Below are 18,616 nucleotides of genomic sequence, written 5' to 3' on the forward strand. Positions count from 1 at the left end.
AAAAAAGTAGATTCTCAAAAAAAAAAATTTTTTTTTTGAAAAAGAAAATGAAAAAAAAAACATGAAAAAATTGCAAATTTTTGAAGGTATTTTTGAATTTGATAACACATTATGATAATATTGCACGACTCAATTTTTTGTCGTTGTTTGCCAACTTCTTGCCACATATCAGGCATGTATATAAACCATGCAAAGGTTCAAAGCTTAATATGACGTAAAAGGGTTAAGCTTAAAATAAAAAGCACGTTAAACAATAAAAAAGAGAAGGGGAAAGAGAAGAAGAGAAAACTCAACCAACTGCCTGTGCACATCCCCATTTTACCCCCTTTCCCCTTCATTTGTCACAGCCAGATGTTGCTGCTTGGCTTCAACACTAAAAATTAAACTTTATCATCAAAAAGTCAGGATAAAGTGTCCGGATCATAGAATGTAAAAAATAAAGCTATATAGAGATCTCACCTTGTGATGTCCACTTGTATTTCTTTATTTACCAGTAAGATGTCATCTTATATTTAGCCTCATGAATCAGTCGTGTCATAATTCTAGCATTGTAGCTATATTTAGCATAGCTGAAGCTAAAAGGAAAATAATCATTTACTTACTTTCACAACTTTTCTGTGTCTGTTAGCATAACTGTCCTCTTAACTTCTGTTGAGTTGTTTAGCCCTTTTAGCCTTTAGCTCGTGCTCTATCTCTCTCCTGTTTATCTTGCTTCTTCTCTTCTGTCCTTTTTCTGTCTGACAGTTAGGCTCCAGTGTCCACCACCACTACAAAATCAATCCCAGAAATCGTTTTCAGCAGAGCAGAATGAATAGCAGTACCTAAGCAATGAGTCCTTATAGTGAAATTCTTCACTGCCAAGCGTTTCCTCTCAGAGAGGTCAAAGGTCACCTGAGTGGTGACCATGAAGTGGCTTAATCTGGCTCCTGTTTTTTGGATCCTAATTTGTTGTTTAAAGGCTTATCCCCTTTTTTTGAAGAGTACTTCTGATGGCTGTGTAATCTTTGTGGTGTTGTCGCTTCATATTTTCATAAATATGACGAAGAATTCCCAGTGTCCACATGTGGCGGGCGTTTTGTCCGCTGAATGTGGGTGAAAGTCTGAAGCAGCCGAGTCGCTGTCCCAGGAAATGAGTGAATACTGAAGAACCCGACATAACCAGAGGCATCAGGGCAGATAATTAACAGCAGGAATCTGCTTTTATTACATTTAAAACATGTGTCCAGCTTGTCCCGTCTCCGTGGAGACTGCTTTTACTCCTCCAGGTATCACACCACCATGAAAGAGTTAGTTAAAACCCCCAAGTTGGTGGTTTTGATTTGACAGTCTGATTTAAAGCGCTCTACCAGCGTCCTGCAGGTCTGTATAATAAACTCCTGTGCTGCACGGCTGATCTGGATGGCAGAGCCATAAACCTTTAATACTCCTTCACATCTTTATGCATAGCTTGCAAAAACACAGCGCTGCATTATTTACAATTCATTTACCTGAGGAAAAGTGGGGCCAACGAGCCCTCAGCAGAATCATCCAGCGTCTTCTTATCATCTTTAGTCCTTTAGGCCAAATTGTTTCACGCAGTCGTTGTTGCTCCCCTGATTGCGCTATCTGTCGCCAGTGAAAGCGTCGAGCTCTCGGCGCGGTTGTTACTGAGCTGACTGACTGTTGGTGTCGCCTCCTAAGTGCAGGTGTAGACTTAATGGTGGGTTCTAACCTGGCTGTGGAAAGATATATGGCTCAGCGTAAAGTCCTCTGAGGCGGCCTGAGGCAGAGGAGAAAGTTTGGAACACACACACACACACACACACACACACACACACACACACACACACACACAGAAAGGTAGGCACTCATCTCAGCTGCTTCTTTTCCACAACAAGCATCCTCACTAGAGACAGACAGATATGTTTCTTTCAGGGCCGATACCGATATTGATTGTTCCTCAAGGAGGCCGATAACTGATATTTGAAGCCGATATTCAATCACAGAAAAAGTGAAAATATTGGTGTCAAAACTTTGAATAATACAAACTCCAACACTCCACTGTGTTTAAAGCTTTAACCTTATGTTTATTAAACAGCTCCCAGGCACAGCAGCTGTCGACTAAGGTTAAATTGATTTCTTATCAGTCATCGTATAATGTATTTTGCACCTGTGGCTAATCTCAAGTTTTACAGCCCTGGTGAGAGAAATAAATCTATAAAAAAGACTAATCTGGAAGAAAATACTGATTTTAATTCTGTGTGGATGGATTCATTTAACTGACAACGTGCCGGATCAAGATATATGCTTCATATGTGGCAAAACATTAGCAAACAACAACACAAAACAAAACAAATATATGTTATCGGAATCAAGTATTCTTTCAAAAAATTTGAATGCATTTGCAAATTTTTGAATTTCAAAATTGTGTGAAATTTTTACAATTTTTTTTTAATTTCTGCAATTTGATATTTTTTACAAACTTTTGAAATTTTTATGTTTTTAGTTCAAAAATTCCAAAAGTTTTAGTTTTCAAATTAATTTTGCATTTATTGCCAAATTTTTAAACCCTGTTTTCTTTTTTCTTTTTTTTTCTTTTTTTTTAACATTTTTTTGCAATTTAAAAAAATCTCATGGGGTTTTTTTATGTTTTGATATTTATGCAAATTTATTGAAAAAAAAATAAAGACAACACATGTACAAAAACATGTCAATACTGTTTTAAGACATTTTTGTGGTTTTTAGCAAATTTTGCAGCATTTTTTTCTTGTTCCATTGGCAGATCTTTTTTTTACCTGTTACAAGCAAATCAGGCCTCATTTCTTCTTAAAATAACTTGAAACAAGACATGACATTTTTCTGGACTGATAAGTTGAATCTGGCTCATATCAAGTCTAATGAGACAATTTTGACTTCAAATAAGACAAAAACACTTGATAAGATTTCAGATTTTTGCTTAAAAGGAGTAAACACTAACGTGAAAATGTTCATCACTTACCTTTCTGTCTCCGCCCCCAGGGTGTGCCTCTGAAACAGTCCCTGAGGAAACAAGCAGGCTCTTTAATATTCTGGGAGGTTCCATCAGGTAGATTGATATGGGGGGTAACTGGTGCCACATTTAATATTCATTTATCAGGTTTTGGAGAATGTGACTGATCTAAACCAGTAGTCACACAGAGTAATGTAGCCTTTGGTCGCTGCTGTATGTATTTGAGGGTTTGGTGTTTTTAAACAGGTAACATTAAAGTGTTCATGTTTCTAGCACCCCTGTGTGTGGTAGCACCTGATGAGGGAGGAAATATAAGGGAAGCTTTTCTCTGGGCAGGAAGTCTGTCATGTGCACAGTGCTGTGAACAAGGTGGTTTATTGGTGTTCACTGTAAATTAAAGCCCACTATCTGGGTTTGATTCATCCTCTGCCTCCTTACAGTCAAGACCACATTCTGTGTCATTCTCACATGGGGTAAGAAAAGTTTCCACCTTCAGTTTCTTCAGAATGGCAGATTTTGTCTTTGTTACAGGCAATCTACACCCTTTCTGTCTTTAAATAACATGAAAAAAGACACATTTTTAAGACTGGTCAGGTGAATGTGGCTCATATTAAGTTTAAAAAGACTTCTTTTTAACTAAAAATAAGACAAACACTTGCTTAAATTTAATTTTTTTGCTGTGTGGTTTGATCAGTGTGAAGCTTCACTTGTGGATGAATGAGTGAGTGTGTGGGTGGATGTATGTGACGTGCAGTGTTAAACTGCTTTTAGTGGCAAGACAGCTAAAAAGGTGTCATGTAAAGTAATCTATGGTGGCATATCGCATTCACTTAAAAATTTAAAAAAAGGTTCCTCTTGTTTTTATGAGAAATTGTCTCCTGAAAACAGGATTTTTAATTAATAAATAATATTAGAAGATAAAATCTCATAAGAACAGAAACTATTAATATTAATATATATTAATATTATTTTCTTTTTTGGGATATATCATCTCAAACAACTGAAAATATTTATTTTTTATTTACATATTTATGAGATTATCACATTAAAAGAAAAAAAAAATTCTTTTTAAGAGATATTATCTCATAAAATGAGATAATATTTATTTTTGATTTTTCCATCCTTATGAGATATCAGCCCCCTAAAAACCAAAAATAATCATTTTTGATTTTCCTGTTTTTTTTTAGATACTATCTCATTTGATTTTGTTTTACTTTTGACTTAATTAAATTTTTGATTATTTAAAAAAAATAAAAAATTATTATTGTCCTGTTTTTATGAGAGACTATCTTGCAAGAAACAGTAAATATTTATTCATTATATATTCATTAAAAAAAAAAATCAAAAACAAATATTTTTTATTTTATTTGAGTTTTCATTTTATTTTAATTTTTTTATTTTATTCATTAAAAAACAAAAATAAATATTTTCTGTTATAGGAAAATATTTATTTTTGATTTTACTTGAGTTTTTAATTTATTTTAATTTCTTTTAAAAATCAAAAACAAATATTTTCCTGTTTTTTTTATGAGATACTTTCTCACAAGAAACAGAAAATATTTATTTTTGATTTTATTTGAGTTTTCATTTTATTTTAATTTTTAATTTTATTTAGCGAAAATCAAAAATAAATATTTTTCTGTTTTTACGAGATACTATCTTGGAAGAAACAGAAAATATTTATTTCTTTTTGATTTGATTTTGACTTTATTTTATTTTCTTATTTCGTTTTTTTGAAAATCAAAAATTTTCTGTGTCTTGCAAGATAGTGTCTTACAAAAAAAAACAGTTATCTGAAAAGTAAAAGAACTCCTGAAAATCTTAATCATCATCCCAATAAGGAAACGTGTCTGGCCTGTTAAACCTTATTCAGTTTCATTTCTCTCTTGTTTTGAAACATCTAGAGATACCTGTGTCTTTAAGAAGTTTAGCTGGCATTGTTATTAGTTTGTCTTCTTTGCGAAGACACCTGAGGAATTTGTGGTTGTTCAGGCAACTGCTGAAAGTTCTGGTTTGTAACGCCGTCAAAGATTAAACCCTTTTAAAAATCAGTGTTTTTTGTGCAGACACAGTTTTTAATCCAGTTCAAAGGGGTTCAGAGGAGTCTACGTTAGAAAACTTTGAAAAGAAATCATAAAACTTTATATTTGGCCTTTCTAAAAACTAATTACAGAGGCCAATCATGAAATATCCGAAATCAAATCATTATTAAACCGTTAAACACCCAGCGTGGTCTCTTCAAACTGTCAGACTCCAGCAAAGGGCGAAGCTGCCGTTCTCTCATATTAACTGAAATTAAATTTGTAATTTAAAAACTGACCTACAACTCCTCCCAGACCTCCTGTCAGTCTCTGTCTAGACTTGTCTGGAGTTCAACCCGTCACACTGTTAGCACACCTCTCTGTTTGGACACTGGGGGGCGCTGTTTTACGCACATGTGTCCAACCCGAGCCCTGTCTGAGGTGGAACTTTTTCCCTCTTTCCACGTTCAGTAATCTGACACCCAGAAAGACTCCGAGCAGAAGGATGGACCCTTAACTCGTGCTGGAGAGACGGAAGGAAGGAAGGAGCAGTCATCCAACGAGCGCAGACGAGAGGGGCCGAGCGAGAGGCGAGGACGCTGTGCGCTAAAAAACAACCCGTGGCTGCGGCAGCTGAGAGGAGCAGAGCGGAGCGGAGCGGAGCTGGGTGCCTGCGCGTCCCCCTCTCTTTAAAAAAAAGAGAAAATAACTGGCCCTGACGGAGTCAAATGATCTCAAAGCGACAAGTTTCACTTTCCACAGGCGGATGGGTGACTTTCCACGGCGCTTTGTGAGGAGGAGATGATGAAGAATTTCAACAGCAGTCCCCTTCACAGCAACAACCAGACTCCGAACCACATCAGAGAGCGAAACAACAGAAAGTACAGCAGCTTACTCTCTGCGATACCGTGGCGATTCTCCCTGCGAGGTTATGGTTTCTGCATGGCTACGCTCTTCTTCTTCTGTTTCGGCTCCCTCTTTTATCAGCTGAACGGAGGACCCCCGAAAATCCTGCTGGACATCCGACAGTATCTCGGTAAGAACTTTTTTCCTTTCCTTTTCTTTCCTCTGCTGGCTGAAGCGCGTCACCATCAAAGAGATTCTTCTGGATAAAAAGTTGCAGTGCTCGTCCAGACGCCCTGAAGAGAGATCCTCGGCGCTGCGCTGAATGAGAGGTGTCTCTTTGAGGAGCTCACCGGAGGCCAACGTGGCTACCCAATCGTTGAGTCTGACACTTGCGTTTGCACAGCGATCATTTAACCCACATGTGTGTTTTTCAAAGTGAACCTAAAGCTTCAAACTCAGCCCCAAACCTGCAGGAAGAGCTCGCTTTGCTCCATTTTCGCATCAGTTGTGACTTGTCAGCGCGTGGTTGGGTCTATTATGGTAACAAGGACGTAGCAACTGTTCAGATTGATACAGTGTGTGTGTCTGTGTGTGTGTGTGTGTGAATGCAGACTGACACCTCTTCTTGTTCAGCCAGCTGCTGCGCTCCAGCCACACTGCGCTCATTACGCACGGCTGGCACCAGCGGAACAAGGCGCAATACTGTTCCATCCAAAAGGCAAATTTATGCTGGAGATTTGAGACAGCCAGAGCATTCCCTAATTTTTTTATTTTTTTTTTTGAGCCTGACATTTCTCTAATTGATACAGTGAGAAGCATGTGGAGCTGTTGTTTTTGAAGGAGGGGGTTGCCAAAGTGTTTTCTGCATCAAAGAGCCAAGTTTCCAATTTGAGAAATGAAGTCCTGAGGGGGCTTGTTTTTTGTTTGGGTGCGATTTGCTGCAGTATTACAGCCGTAATGACTGTAATAAGTGATAAAATGATGAAAGAGGATAGGACACGTGGTGAGAAATAGGGATGTCCAGGCACCTGATATTAGAGGTGAGTGTTGGCAACAACCTGTTGATACGATACGCATCACAATACGATAGTTTCATGATGTTGCGATATTCTACACCAGGAGTTCCCAAACTTTCCTGTGCCAGGCCCCCAAATAGTGTTTGCTTCTGACCACTTTTCGATAATTATTACTAGGGCTGGGCAACGATTAAAACTTTTAATTGTAATTAATCGCATGATTTCCCTGATTAATCATAATTAATCGCATTGTGAAAGTGCCATAACATCTGTCATGCAAACACTAAATCAGTACTTGTTATACAGTAATAGTTAAATCACATATTAAATCAAATTTACAAAATGTAAATACAAAATTAAAGCTTATTGCCACTGTCAGGGCATTAAAGTGATACTCCGGGATGGAACAAGTTGGGTCCTATCACAAGGTTTAGGGCAGAAATTACCCCTACAGCAGTGTTTTTGTGCAGCAGAAGCCCAGAGCGCTCGCACCAAACACCCCCTCCCTGCTCCTCTGCAGGTTTCCTCTGCACTCAGACGGGGCCATATTTTACTCGACCAAAAACACAAATAAACGGACTCCCACCGAAAAACTCTGATATTCGTCTTTCACACAAAAACACCGCTAAATGTCAGCAATATGCACTAATGTGCGATAAAATATTCAACGTTAATAGATTGACGGGTTAACGCGAAAATAACGCGTTAACTTGCCCAGCACTAATTATTACATTTGTTTATTAACACACAAAAGCCAGACTCACAGATATCGTTCGTTGCTGAAGAGAGAAGGTGTTCAGAGCTCTGTCAGCCAGGTTGGATACTCCTTTTCTTAAATGTAGTGAGTAGTTGGAGTAGTTGGGGAAGAGCCTCAAAGTTCAGTTTAAGTTTTTTAGGTGGTATTCAGACCTGGACTGTTTGGTCCACTTTAAACGGACCACGCTGATGCGGACTTTCCATGCAGGTGTGAATAGACACAAGCGAACCCTGGTGCGGACCAAACAACCAGACCCAGACCCACTTTTTGAGGTGGTCTCCGTCCGCTTCCGAACAAACTCTGGTGCGGTTTGTGGTTCTCCGGTGCAGGTCTGAATACAAACCAAGGTCCATCTGAACTAACTACAGGATAGATGCACCTTTTGGGCCTATAAAGCCACCGTAACCTAACCGTCTTTGTTTCATACCTGATCCTCCATCTTCTGTTTAGCCACGCTGTTGCTGGCATGTTGTGGGTCAAGACACGCAGAGCATAGCTTTTATTTTATTTTTTATTTTTTTTATTTTTTTTATCTTTTTATTTATTTATTTTTTTAAAAAAAAATTAATCATTTTTTTCACAAATAACAAACAAAAAAATCATGATACTACAATTTTCAAATTTTATTGTTTATTTTTTATTTTTTTTAATGACCTGGTTGAGCAAGTTCGGTTGTTATATGGTTCATTTTATTAAGCATAATGAAAAAGGATGTGTGTAATGTATGTTGCATTTTTTTAAGGGTCTGAAAATATTGGTATTGGATCGTTCTCGGCAAAACATATGATAAAAAAAAATCAGATTGGAAGTCAAAAAACCTGTAAGGGGACGTCCCCAGTGAGAACAGCCTCATCAGCGCTATCTCCTAGCCTGAAGGAAGCATCAAGGGTCGAGGAAAGGAAGCTTGTAGTTGTGGGTTCACATGTGCTTTAGATACTCTTCACATTTCTGGGGACTTCTTATCAACATGACACCACTTCAACTTCTGCAGCAGCTTGTGTGTGTGTGTTTGTGTGTGTGTGTGTGTGTGTGTGTGTGTGTGTGTGTGTGTGTGTGTTTCAGGGTGTGTGTTGAAAGGAGGTTGTGTTCTTACCTATTTCTCGCAGAGGGCTGCAGGGCTTTATGACGTGATAAACATCTGGAACAGAAAGACAGTCACTCACCAAGTCGGCCACTAATCCCGGGGGTCAGATTGGTTTCCTGTAGACACACACACACACACACACAATCCTGCAGACTCAAGCATGCACACGCACACCAGCACGCTTAAGCTGCACGATATCGTCGTGAAATCCTGATTCTGATTGACCCCAGTCTCAGCGCAAACATTGGCGTGTCGTTGTTTCTGCAGCACAGTGAGGAATATCCCTCAAACCGCTCTGCCGACCAATTTCAAAGTTGTTTTACAGCCTTATTTTCCCAATACAAAGGCTGTTAATTCTTTCCTGAGCAGACTCTACAAACTCTGAGGCAATGTTTTCTCTCTGATGAAACTCTGCAGTCTAATTTGATTTAGAAACTTCAGCAGTCAGTGCATGTTCCTCTTTGTTTTGTGGTAAACACACAAAGCCAGTGCCCGCAGAGTCAGCTGTGAGTCTGCTTCTGTGGAAAGCTCTTTAACCTGGAAACAGGCGCGCGAGCTGACGTTATCTGCTCAGTCTGGAGCAGCTTTTAACACAGGAAGAGGTTGAAGTGTGTAAAAGGTGTGTGTGCGACTTCAACAGAAAAACACCAGCAGACAAAACCGCAGTGGCGTTTAAACACGTGTGTGCCTCCTCTTAATAAAGTCAGGGTCAACCTGCACGGTGAGGTCCAAACAGAGACCATGAGGATCCAGCTCAGTGTCAGAGACCCACTCCTCTGTTCTCCATTGACTACAGTCAGAGGCTTCATTATGTAACAGGGACAAAAGCAGACTGGAGACCCTCCCCTGGGGGTCTGGATGAGTAATCGTCTCCACTCATTAAGTTTTTTGGTCCTGTACTCCATGTGTGCGTTAACATCACATGGATTTAAGCGGTTTTCCTTCTGCTAGTTGGATTTTCTGTGCAGCACTTTGGTAAACTGTGCTGGATTGGAAACTTGTAGAGCAGAGCAGGTTGAAGAAGAAATATTTTACTTTTCTTGTAACTTTTGAGAGTTTTCCAGAAGAACAAATTGTTGTGCCGTAAGTAAAAAGATGGACAACATAGCGGCTTCTACAAAAGTGAAGCCAGAACACCTGGTGTTCCCTGAACAGATTGGCTGTAGTGTGGGTTCTAAGAATGGTCGGGTACCTTTCACATATAAAACGATACGGTACTAACGCCTGGTACCTGGCAATTGGTGTTGGTACTCAACAGTATCTGTATAATATATGCACCAGACTTTACGTCCATATATTATACAGTCTATGGAAAACAAATAAATAAAAAGCGTAATTTTTTTTTTTTTTTTTTAAAAGATGAGTTAATTAATAATATATATATATATATATATATATATATATATATATATATATATATATATATATATATATATATATATATATATATATATATATATATATATATATATATACAATTTTATTTATTTATTTATTTATTTATTTATTTATTTTTTTTCCGTACAGTAAGTTGGATTTGGTATAATAGGTCTGCTCCAGGGATGGAGCCAAGATTTTAATTTTGGGTGGGCCTTGAATTAAGAAGGTTAGTGAATAACTTCTGTTATAAATAGAAATAGATATGCATATAGAACTCGAACTATGTATGTTTGAAAGCATATATGTTTGCTTTTTGATCCTTTAAGATTTTATAAAATTTGAGTTCATTAAACGGCAATGGCTGTCGAAGGTATTGACCAAAGAGAAGCTCTCTAATGCACCAATGGGCTGCGCTGCCTCAACATTTCATGTATTATAGGCTGTAAGAGCAGCAACATTAACAACAGTTAAATAAAAGACAAAAATCTACAAAATTTCACAAAATCATCCTTTAGTCCTACAGGTAAAACATGAGGCTGAATGAGTCATAACTTTTTTAGTGACAGGTTAAAAATTGGCAAATTTGGCTCATTTTATAAAGACAGGGCATCTTACGATAACAAACTGAGCGTAAAGCAACAAAATTGTATAATATTCCTCTTTAAAACAGATTTTCTTAGAATATTAACAAAGATTTTTTTTTTTTCAAGAAAAGTTGGGCAGTTGGGCCCACCCATGATACCGCCCCTGTTATGGGAGCTCTCTGCCCCTCCACTTGCCAAGGCTAAAGCTTGAAATTGGAAGAGCACACCTTCCCTCTTTTTAAATGTGCTTACATGAAAAGTCAAGGCAGGGGGAGCAGCAGCAAAGACCACAGAACAGAGGGAGTTTTAATGACAACGACTCAATGATTAATGACACTGATAAAATCAGACACAGCTGAAAAGGAGAATCTGGGTCACAAATGACGTGGCCTGAAACATTAGGGGAAATTCAGGAGAAGTCACAGCAGCAATCAAGAAAACAAAAGTAAGAAAGTGTATAGAAAGTGTAAAAAGCTCCATAAGAAAATAGATGCTGACAGCTTGTCCATCATTGTCCAGTCAGCCAGCCTCCACCTCCACAGGGTCCAGGACTGAGCTTCTTCAGCAGTCTGTTCAGTCTCTGTCTCCTGGATCCTGTCTGCTCACAGCAGGTGAAGTTCTTCCAACGTGGCGTTGGTGTCTGGTGTTAGCTCCGTTAGCCATGTCTGTGAATAGCATGATGCTACTCTGCCCTCTGGTATTCCCTCTGTTGCTGGGTTAGCACAGCTAGCTCGTCCATCTTATTGGAGATAGATCTCACGTTCCCAATAACGATGGATGGAAGGAGTGGTGGATGTCATCTCGTCCTCACCTCCTTCTCCTCACCTTGTGGGGAAACATCCAGCCTTGCACCAGATAGCTTTGACATGCTACATGCTGCTAACAGCTGATTTCACATGTAAACAATGCAGCCACGGTTACATGTGGGATTTTTGTACAACCCAGACGAAGTGTCAGTGTGTATACTCAGTTAATGGGTGCATTACGTGCTGGATGTAGGGAAGGAGAAAGTGTAAATCAATATGTTGTTGAGGTCTCCTCACCGCCCTAATTTTAATAGAACTGGTCTAATGCACTTAGAGAAATCTGCAGCCAACAGGGGAACCTTTAACGCTTGCTCTGCAGAATGTGACACACATTATTGTTGGTGGCAGAAAGTCTCGCACTGGAAAGTTGAGAGGAAAGTGACTTGTTGGAAAGAAAGAAATGAATCATAGTTATTCTTTTTATCATTCATGCTCTTGTGAATAATTGAAACCTTCTATCTCGCTCAGATCTCTGCTCTAGTTTTGTCTCTGTTTTGTTCATCACTGAGTCGTGAGCCAGCAACCAAACTTCTTACCCCACAAACATGAAGACAGGAAAACTCTCGAGTAAATAATTCAGATTTCTAAGCTGGTAATGTATGCACAGTGTGAGTGTGAGAGGAAGAGTGTGGGATGTACGGGCTTTTGAGCGTTGAGGAATCAGCTGATTTATTTACTTTCAGCTGCCTTCTGTTACATTTGGCTGCACTGTGCCGAGATGAAGGTGAGGATTCCTGGTGGGGTTAGCGGCTGAGGGTGTGTGTGGGAAACAGTTTTGTGTGTGTTCTCCTCAGTTGAGCGCGCAGCAGAGGGAACAGAGCCTGTTTTGTTTTGGCCAGCGGGGAGGTTGGTGTGTGAAAGTGTCACTCAACGTAAAGCTGCAGTAAGTGAAACGTGCAGACCTTTAGACAGCCGGCTGGACGCTGTGAGTTCCCCTTCACTGACTCCTCCATCTTTGTTTCCTTCTCACATGCAAACGCACTGAGCTCACCTCAAACAATCCATCTTCTTTGCCAAAAAGCCTTTATTTGATCGCCAGTTTGAAGAGGCCAGATTGCTGTGACTGCTTGTGGGGTTCTCAGAAACGCTCGTCTGATCAACTCTTCTCTCCTGGGTCCTCGGTAACACAGCTGCCAAGTGTGAACTCGGTCTGTTGAATGTTTCTGTAGACTTGTGAAGCACTGCTGTACACACATACATATTACCAGGTAATTAAAATGTTCATCCAACACAGGAAGATGATGCTGGTGTTGGTTTACCAGGCTTGTTAGAGCTCGATTTATAACAATGACCCGAAATGTAATTAAAAAATAAATGTAATAAAACCCAAAATTTAACAAGTTGGATCATTGATGTCTTCATGAAATGGTAGTAACATGTTTTGGTCCAAAAAGCCAATAAATCAAGCCCAGCAGCATTGTTTCCAGGCTCTCATAGCCCCTCTGTTCAAAACGCTCTGATTTAGTGGGCGTGGCCTTCATATGTAAATGAGCCACCGCTGATACCGCCCCGCTCTTCCACGTCACTGAGAGCGGAGCCACGAGCTCCGAGTGCACAATGTTTAGAAAACAGCGAAGCTCGTTAACCGTAACATTACAGGCTAAAACAACAGGCTAACAGCAGCTAAAGTTAGCATCCTGAAGCTAACACAGAGACAGGGGGGACACTGAGGAAAAGCTCTTCCATCTGCTCCACAGCACACAGCATTTAAAATACTCACATTTCCAGGGTCCCAGGTTTGTTGGAGGATGGTTGGTAATGCGCCTGGATTCAGGACCAGTCTATTGGCTAGCCCTCTGTTGGACTGTCCAAAGTTGGAAAAGCAGTCGGCTGTGAAGTGACTAGCACACACATGCACAGTTTTACTGAGTGTAGCTGGAACATTTCCTGATAAATGAACTCTAGCCACTTAGTCTGTCTTCTTCTGAGATGGGAAGCTTGTGCATGGAACTATGTGGCTGTTTACAGCCAAAAACAGAGCAGTGATGGCTCTTCAACTTCGGCATTCTCCTCCCCGCTGCTGGAGAGATTTCTCTCAGCAAACCCCCGAAAATTTCAAACAGCTCGTTTTAGGTCAGGATTTTACATTCACAGGCACTACTAAGTACAGGTTTTGTCATTAAATATCACATTTTGTGGGCTGGGAGGAAAGCCAAAGACCCACAAATTTCACTAAAAGACTTAATAAGGTGATTTTTGCACAATATGGGACCTTTAAGCCACTGGAGCTCATTTAAGCTCACACTGCACCGGTCTAACAGGGTAGTGAAAGGAGCACAGAAAGAGAAGAGAAACTGAAACTTAACTATGGTCTCAGATATAAGGTGCTGTAGGAAAAATATTTTAAAAACGCAACTTGTAGTCCAGTGTAACTAATATATATGATTTTTTTCCTTCTCACGACTCATTTTTTGACTGATGCGACTTCGTAGCAACTTTTAGTCTGGAACATACGCTACATTTTGGGCTCAGCATCTCGTTATATTTTGCGTTTTATTACATTTTTCTATAACATTCAGACTCAGGACTTTTGTTACATTATTGACCAGTTATTACATTTCATGTTTTTTTTACATTTCTTTTTAAATTACACTTGGGTTGTTACTACAAATCTGGCTCGATACTAATTGTCTCCAAAAGCTGCTTGTCTTACGCGTGCGCCTCAGGGCGAAATTGGATTTTCAAGCTGGCCTCAAGTAAATACTAAAGTAACTTTAGTTGGTACACTTGAGCAATGGGTTCACTTTTCCACACAGGAAGTTGCTCCTTCACTGGAATCCATTAGCAGTTGTCAGATGTTCATAGCAATTTATGGCAATCTGTGCAGCCAAAAATTAGTGCAAACTTTTTTTTCTTTTTTCGAAGCTGCTGTTAATAGTGGCAACACAGGAAGTCATGGCCCAAAGTCTTTTAATGCTAACAGCTAAATACACCACAGGCACTGCATCACTCACAGAGGCTAATACAACAGAATATGACTTCCTGTGGGGTTGCCTCCCTCTGGGTGTTGGAACGAACGCTGGAACCCAAGCCAATGACTCCACTTTTAATATTTATATATAAATATATAAACTCCGGGTGTGTGACTGGAATTCAAAACTTTGTGTTTGTACATAAAAGCTCAGCTGCACAACACACACATTTGCATTTAAAGTTGCTTCAGTCAGTCTGAAGAGCTTAAGGTCAAAGATGTCAGCTGTTCTCATCTTTAAATTGCTGTAGTAAAAAAAAATGTTTCTTTTAAATGTTGTCTGTTTCTGTCAAAGGTCAGACGCTTCACTTTTCCTTCTTCATCACTTCCTCTTCTTATTCTTTATATACATAAAGTTTATTCAACCACACAATGAAACTTAATTTGAACCCTCTTCAGCAGTTTACTTCAGACACTTCCTCCCTGAAAGTGCCGTAAATAAGCCACGAACTTGAGGGAGGAGAGATATCCTGAAGCGTATCCTGTGTCCGCACACATACCTGTCTAATCCCCAGCACCGCCCGGCCGTCTGCCTCTCCAACACGTTCCCCGGACACTTTCTGGCTGGCTAAATTTATGTGTGTGAGTGTGTGAAGGTTACAGAGTTCTTTTGAGAAGCAGAGATGTTAGTGAGGGACTGGCAGACTCAGGGAGCGCTCCGTGTTTGTGATTTACAGTAGAGGAACAGTGGACTGTAATAACACCTGAACAGAGGAAGACCTGTGCACACGTCAGTCCTCTAAAGTCTGTCACATATATCCTTATGTCAAAGGGATAACGGCTGAATGACGGTGTCTTGTGAGAGCACTTTCAACATTTGACACAATAATAAAATTGAATTAAGCCATTACTCTGGGGTAATCCAGACGTTCAGCAGTTTTAAATCCACTTTAATGTTTCCCAGACGACCTGTGGACAATCAGCGAGGCCTACAGCAGTGAAACAAGCTGTCTACCTTTCCATAAAACTGAGTTTAATCACGCTTCACTCTGACACCTTCCAGCTCAGCCAAGACGAACGCCAGGGAGGGGAATCAGTGCAGCACAGTCAGGTGTGAGGTGCATTCACACGTGAAAGAACAGAGGCCTTTACATCAGAGACGAGCCTGACTGTAAAGAAAAGGATTTTTATTCTTCTGTAGGTTCTTTGATTTTCTCCATAACCGTTAATCTGATCCTCTCCACACTTGGGTGGTTCCTGACTGATGAGCAAAGGGAGCGTGGGGTTGAATTTGATGTGATTTGAACAGTTGATGGAGCATTAAACAGAAATTAATCTGTGAGAAGAAGAAAATTGGTAGTGGCTCCTTCACTTTATGCTGTGTCTATTTTAACCAGTGTAGTACACATTATGACAACTCTGTTCTGTACTTTGGAGTCTTTGCTGTTGCTCTCCCTGCCTTGGGTTTTCATGTGAGTACATAAAAAAAGAGAGAAAGGAGTGCTCGCCTGCCTTGCCTTTTTTATGTGAGCTCATAAAAAGAGGGAAGGTGTGCTCTCCCTGCCTTGTTTTTTTCATGTGAGCATGTAAAAGAGAGAGGAGAGGTGTGCTCTCCCTGCTTTGCTTTTCATGTGAGCTAATGAAAGAGAAGGGAGGTGTGCTGTTCCAGCCATAACTTTTTCATGTGAGCAAATAAAAAAAAGGGATGGGGGGGGGGGGGGGGGGGGGGGGGGGTTTGTGCTCTCCCTACCTGATCTTTTTCATGTAAGGGCATAAAAGAGTTGGGAAGTGTTTTCCCTCTGCCTTGGCTCTTTTATGTAAGCAAATACAAGAGAGGGATAGTGTGCTCTCCCTGGCTTGGTTTTTAATGTAAGCAAGTAAGAGAGATAGTGGAGGTGTGCTCTCCCTGCCTTGGCTTTTTCATGTAAACATATGAAAGACAAGGGAGGTGTCCTCTTCCTGCCATCAATTTTTCATGTGAGCAAATAAAAGAGGGGTGGGGGGGTTTGGGGGGTTGTGCTCTCTCTGCCTTAGCTTTTTCATGTGAGCTCATAATAGAGATGGGAATTGTGCTCTCCCTACCTTGGCTTTTTCATGTAAGCGCATAAAAGAGTTAAGAAGTGTGCTCTCCCTGCCTTGGCCTTTTTATTTAAGCACATATTACAGAAAGGATTGTGTGCTCTCCCTGCCTTGGCTTTTCATGTACATGAGGAAGGCAGGGAACTCTTCTATAAGAGTCGCGACTGAACAAAATCTTTGGTTTCTCCAAATATTAAAATAAAGAGCTGAGTTGAGTTTTGAGGATTCAAATATTGTGAAAATATCCTTTATTTTAAAAGAAAAAAGTCACATTTAATCTGGATGATCTTGGAGGAAATATGGTCATTTGTTTGTAGAGAAGCTTTGAGCAGTATGGTTATATCAGGGCCGATATCAGTAGTCCAGAAAGCCTATAACCAATGTTTAGGGCCGATATTCATTTTCAGTAAAAGTGAAAATATTGGCGTCCAATTTTGGATAATACAAACTCCAGCTCTTAACTTTGTTTAAACACTTTTCAGCAAATATTGGCGCCGATTATCAGTCTATTCCTACCTACAGCCCATACCTGTGTCCCATATCTTCCAAGAACAGAATTCTTAACTTAGTCCTTGGAGCTGCTGAACACAGATGTAGTGTCCTCGGTTAAATCCTGTGCTTAAAGACATCACATTCAACAAAAGATAATAAATTGGTGATTTTCCCTCTTTTCTTGTTCAGATTGTGAGACTTTTAAGTCCAAAGCCTGTTCCTCTAACCTTAAACCTGACTTAGCTTCATTAGCTTCAATGAGATTCAACAGTCACACAAACTACACACACGCAGAAGAGCTCTGTGCAGCCGACCAGACATGTAAGTGTGATTTTTGGAGCACTCTCGCCGCTCCATTCACACCAGAACGCCCACTTCCTGTTAGAGGATATTAAAAACAAAGTCTGTATTTCATCTCGTCACATTTTTGTCCTTTAAAATGACAAATTTATTGCACCGAATCCTGGACCAAAGTGACAGAGTGAGTCCATGCTGCAAGGCAATTTACCAAACTGTCAAATAAAACAGGAATCAGGCGGAGGCTGGTGGAGCTGTCAGTCAGCGTCATAAAACGTTATAAAACAAAGTTTCCAGGTGTGGACCAGCAGCTGGAAAAATACTCCCAACTATCCGGTTATTTTTCTGCTTCTTTTCATATTTGTTGTTTACGTGTGTTTGAGCAAAAGTGGCAAAGCAAAGCAGAAATATGTAATTCTGTTTGATTTAAATGCCGCTCCAAGGTAATCTTATTTTAGGGGGTGTGGATGGAATAATATTATCGTTTTCATCCGACACTTTCCCCTGACAGGGCTTATTAGGAGGTGAAGCCAGGACAACTCGGCCCTCTTCCTCCACATACAGTGCGTTCGCCTTCATGGAAGTGTCGAGGCAAACCAAGCGTTACCTCTGACAGACCCCAAAACGACTCCTAGCTGCCGTCACATCCAGTCCAAATGCCAAAACAATCAGACGGCTCGTAATTCCCTGTGGGTTGGGAAAACAAGCAGCCCTCCCTGCTGAGCTCAGGCCGGCCACGCTCTGTTTGTTTACCTGCTCCCTAACGTGCACGCCAGCTGGTTAGTAAAGGTAGAAGTTAACCAGAGGAAGAAAGATTTACACTTCAACGATGTGTCGGCGCTGGGATCAGCCCGCAGCAGTCGGATTAGCATACTTCCTTTTTTAAATAGCCCTGATGATAATTTGCACGTCTCGTTTTCTCCATTAAAATAAGAAATGATTTGAAAAATACTTTCAAGTCGACCCTGCGATTACATAATGGAAGCAATTAGCCTTACCAATTAGCGTCTCCGTGCCTGAGAGGCTGCCGATGCCCTCTCCAGAGAGACGGGCAAACACTAAAACAACACAAGGTAATTATCCTCCATTAGAGCGTTTGTTTTCTACCACATGAAAAAGAGAGCTGATGGAGGAAAAAATGCTACAGCGCTGTTAAAACCGCGGCTTGCTGTTCAAAGCTTTCCCAGCAGCGACTGCGAGGACTCAGATCCCAGTGGTTTGATACACGGAGCGTTTTCTGCATCTGATTTTGAGAAATGATTGAAAACATGCTGTAGTGGTCAAATAATATTTTAAGTGCAACAAAATTGGGATTTGTTGAAGTAAATACACAAAGAAGAAGACTTCAGAGTGTTCCCTCATTTTTTCAGCTAGC

General features: G+C 40.2%; 1 protein-coding gene across 2 annotated transcripts in view; it reads left to right on the forward strand.

The window, feature by feature from the left end:
- Positions 1-3,321: 3,321 nt before the first annotated feature.
- Positions 3,322-18,616, forward strand: part of usta (uronyl 2-sulfotransferase a) — a 105,027-nt gene continuing 89,732 nt past the window's right edge. The window contains exons 1-2 of one of the 2 annotated variants that reach the window (XM_074684608.1): positions 3,322-3,441; positions 5,461-6,025. In XM_074684608.1, the coding sequence (XP_074540709.1) occupies positions 5,791-6,025 (235 nt within the window). In that variant the 5' untranslated portion in view covers positions 3,322-3,441; positions 5,461-5,790. Of the gene's footprint in view, positions 3,442-5,417; positions 6,026-18,616 lie in introns of those variants that run through there. The other variant, XM_074684609.1, reaches the window with a different exon arrangement.

Source organism: Halichoeres trimaculatus, unplaced genomic scaffold, assembly GCF_033239565.1.
Source record: "Halichoeres trimaculatus isolate MK-OKI-2021-1 unplaced genomic scaffold, fHalTri1.1 fHalTri1_scaffold_13, whole genome shotgun sequence".
In the NCBI taxonomy this organism is placed as follows: Eukaryota; Metazoa; Chordata; class Actinopteri; order Labriformes; family Labridae; genus Halichoeres; species Halichoeres trimaculatus.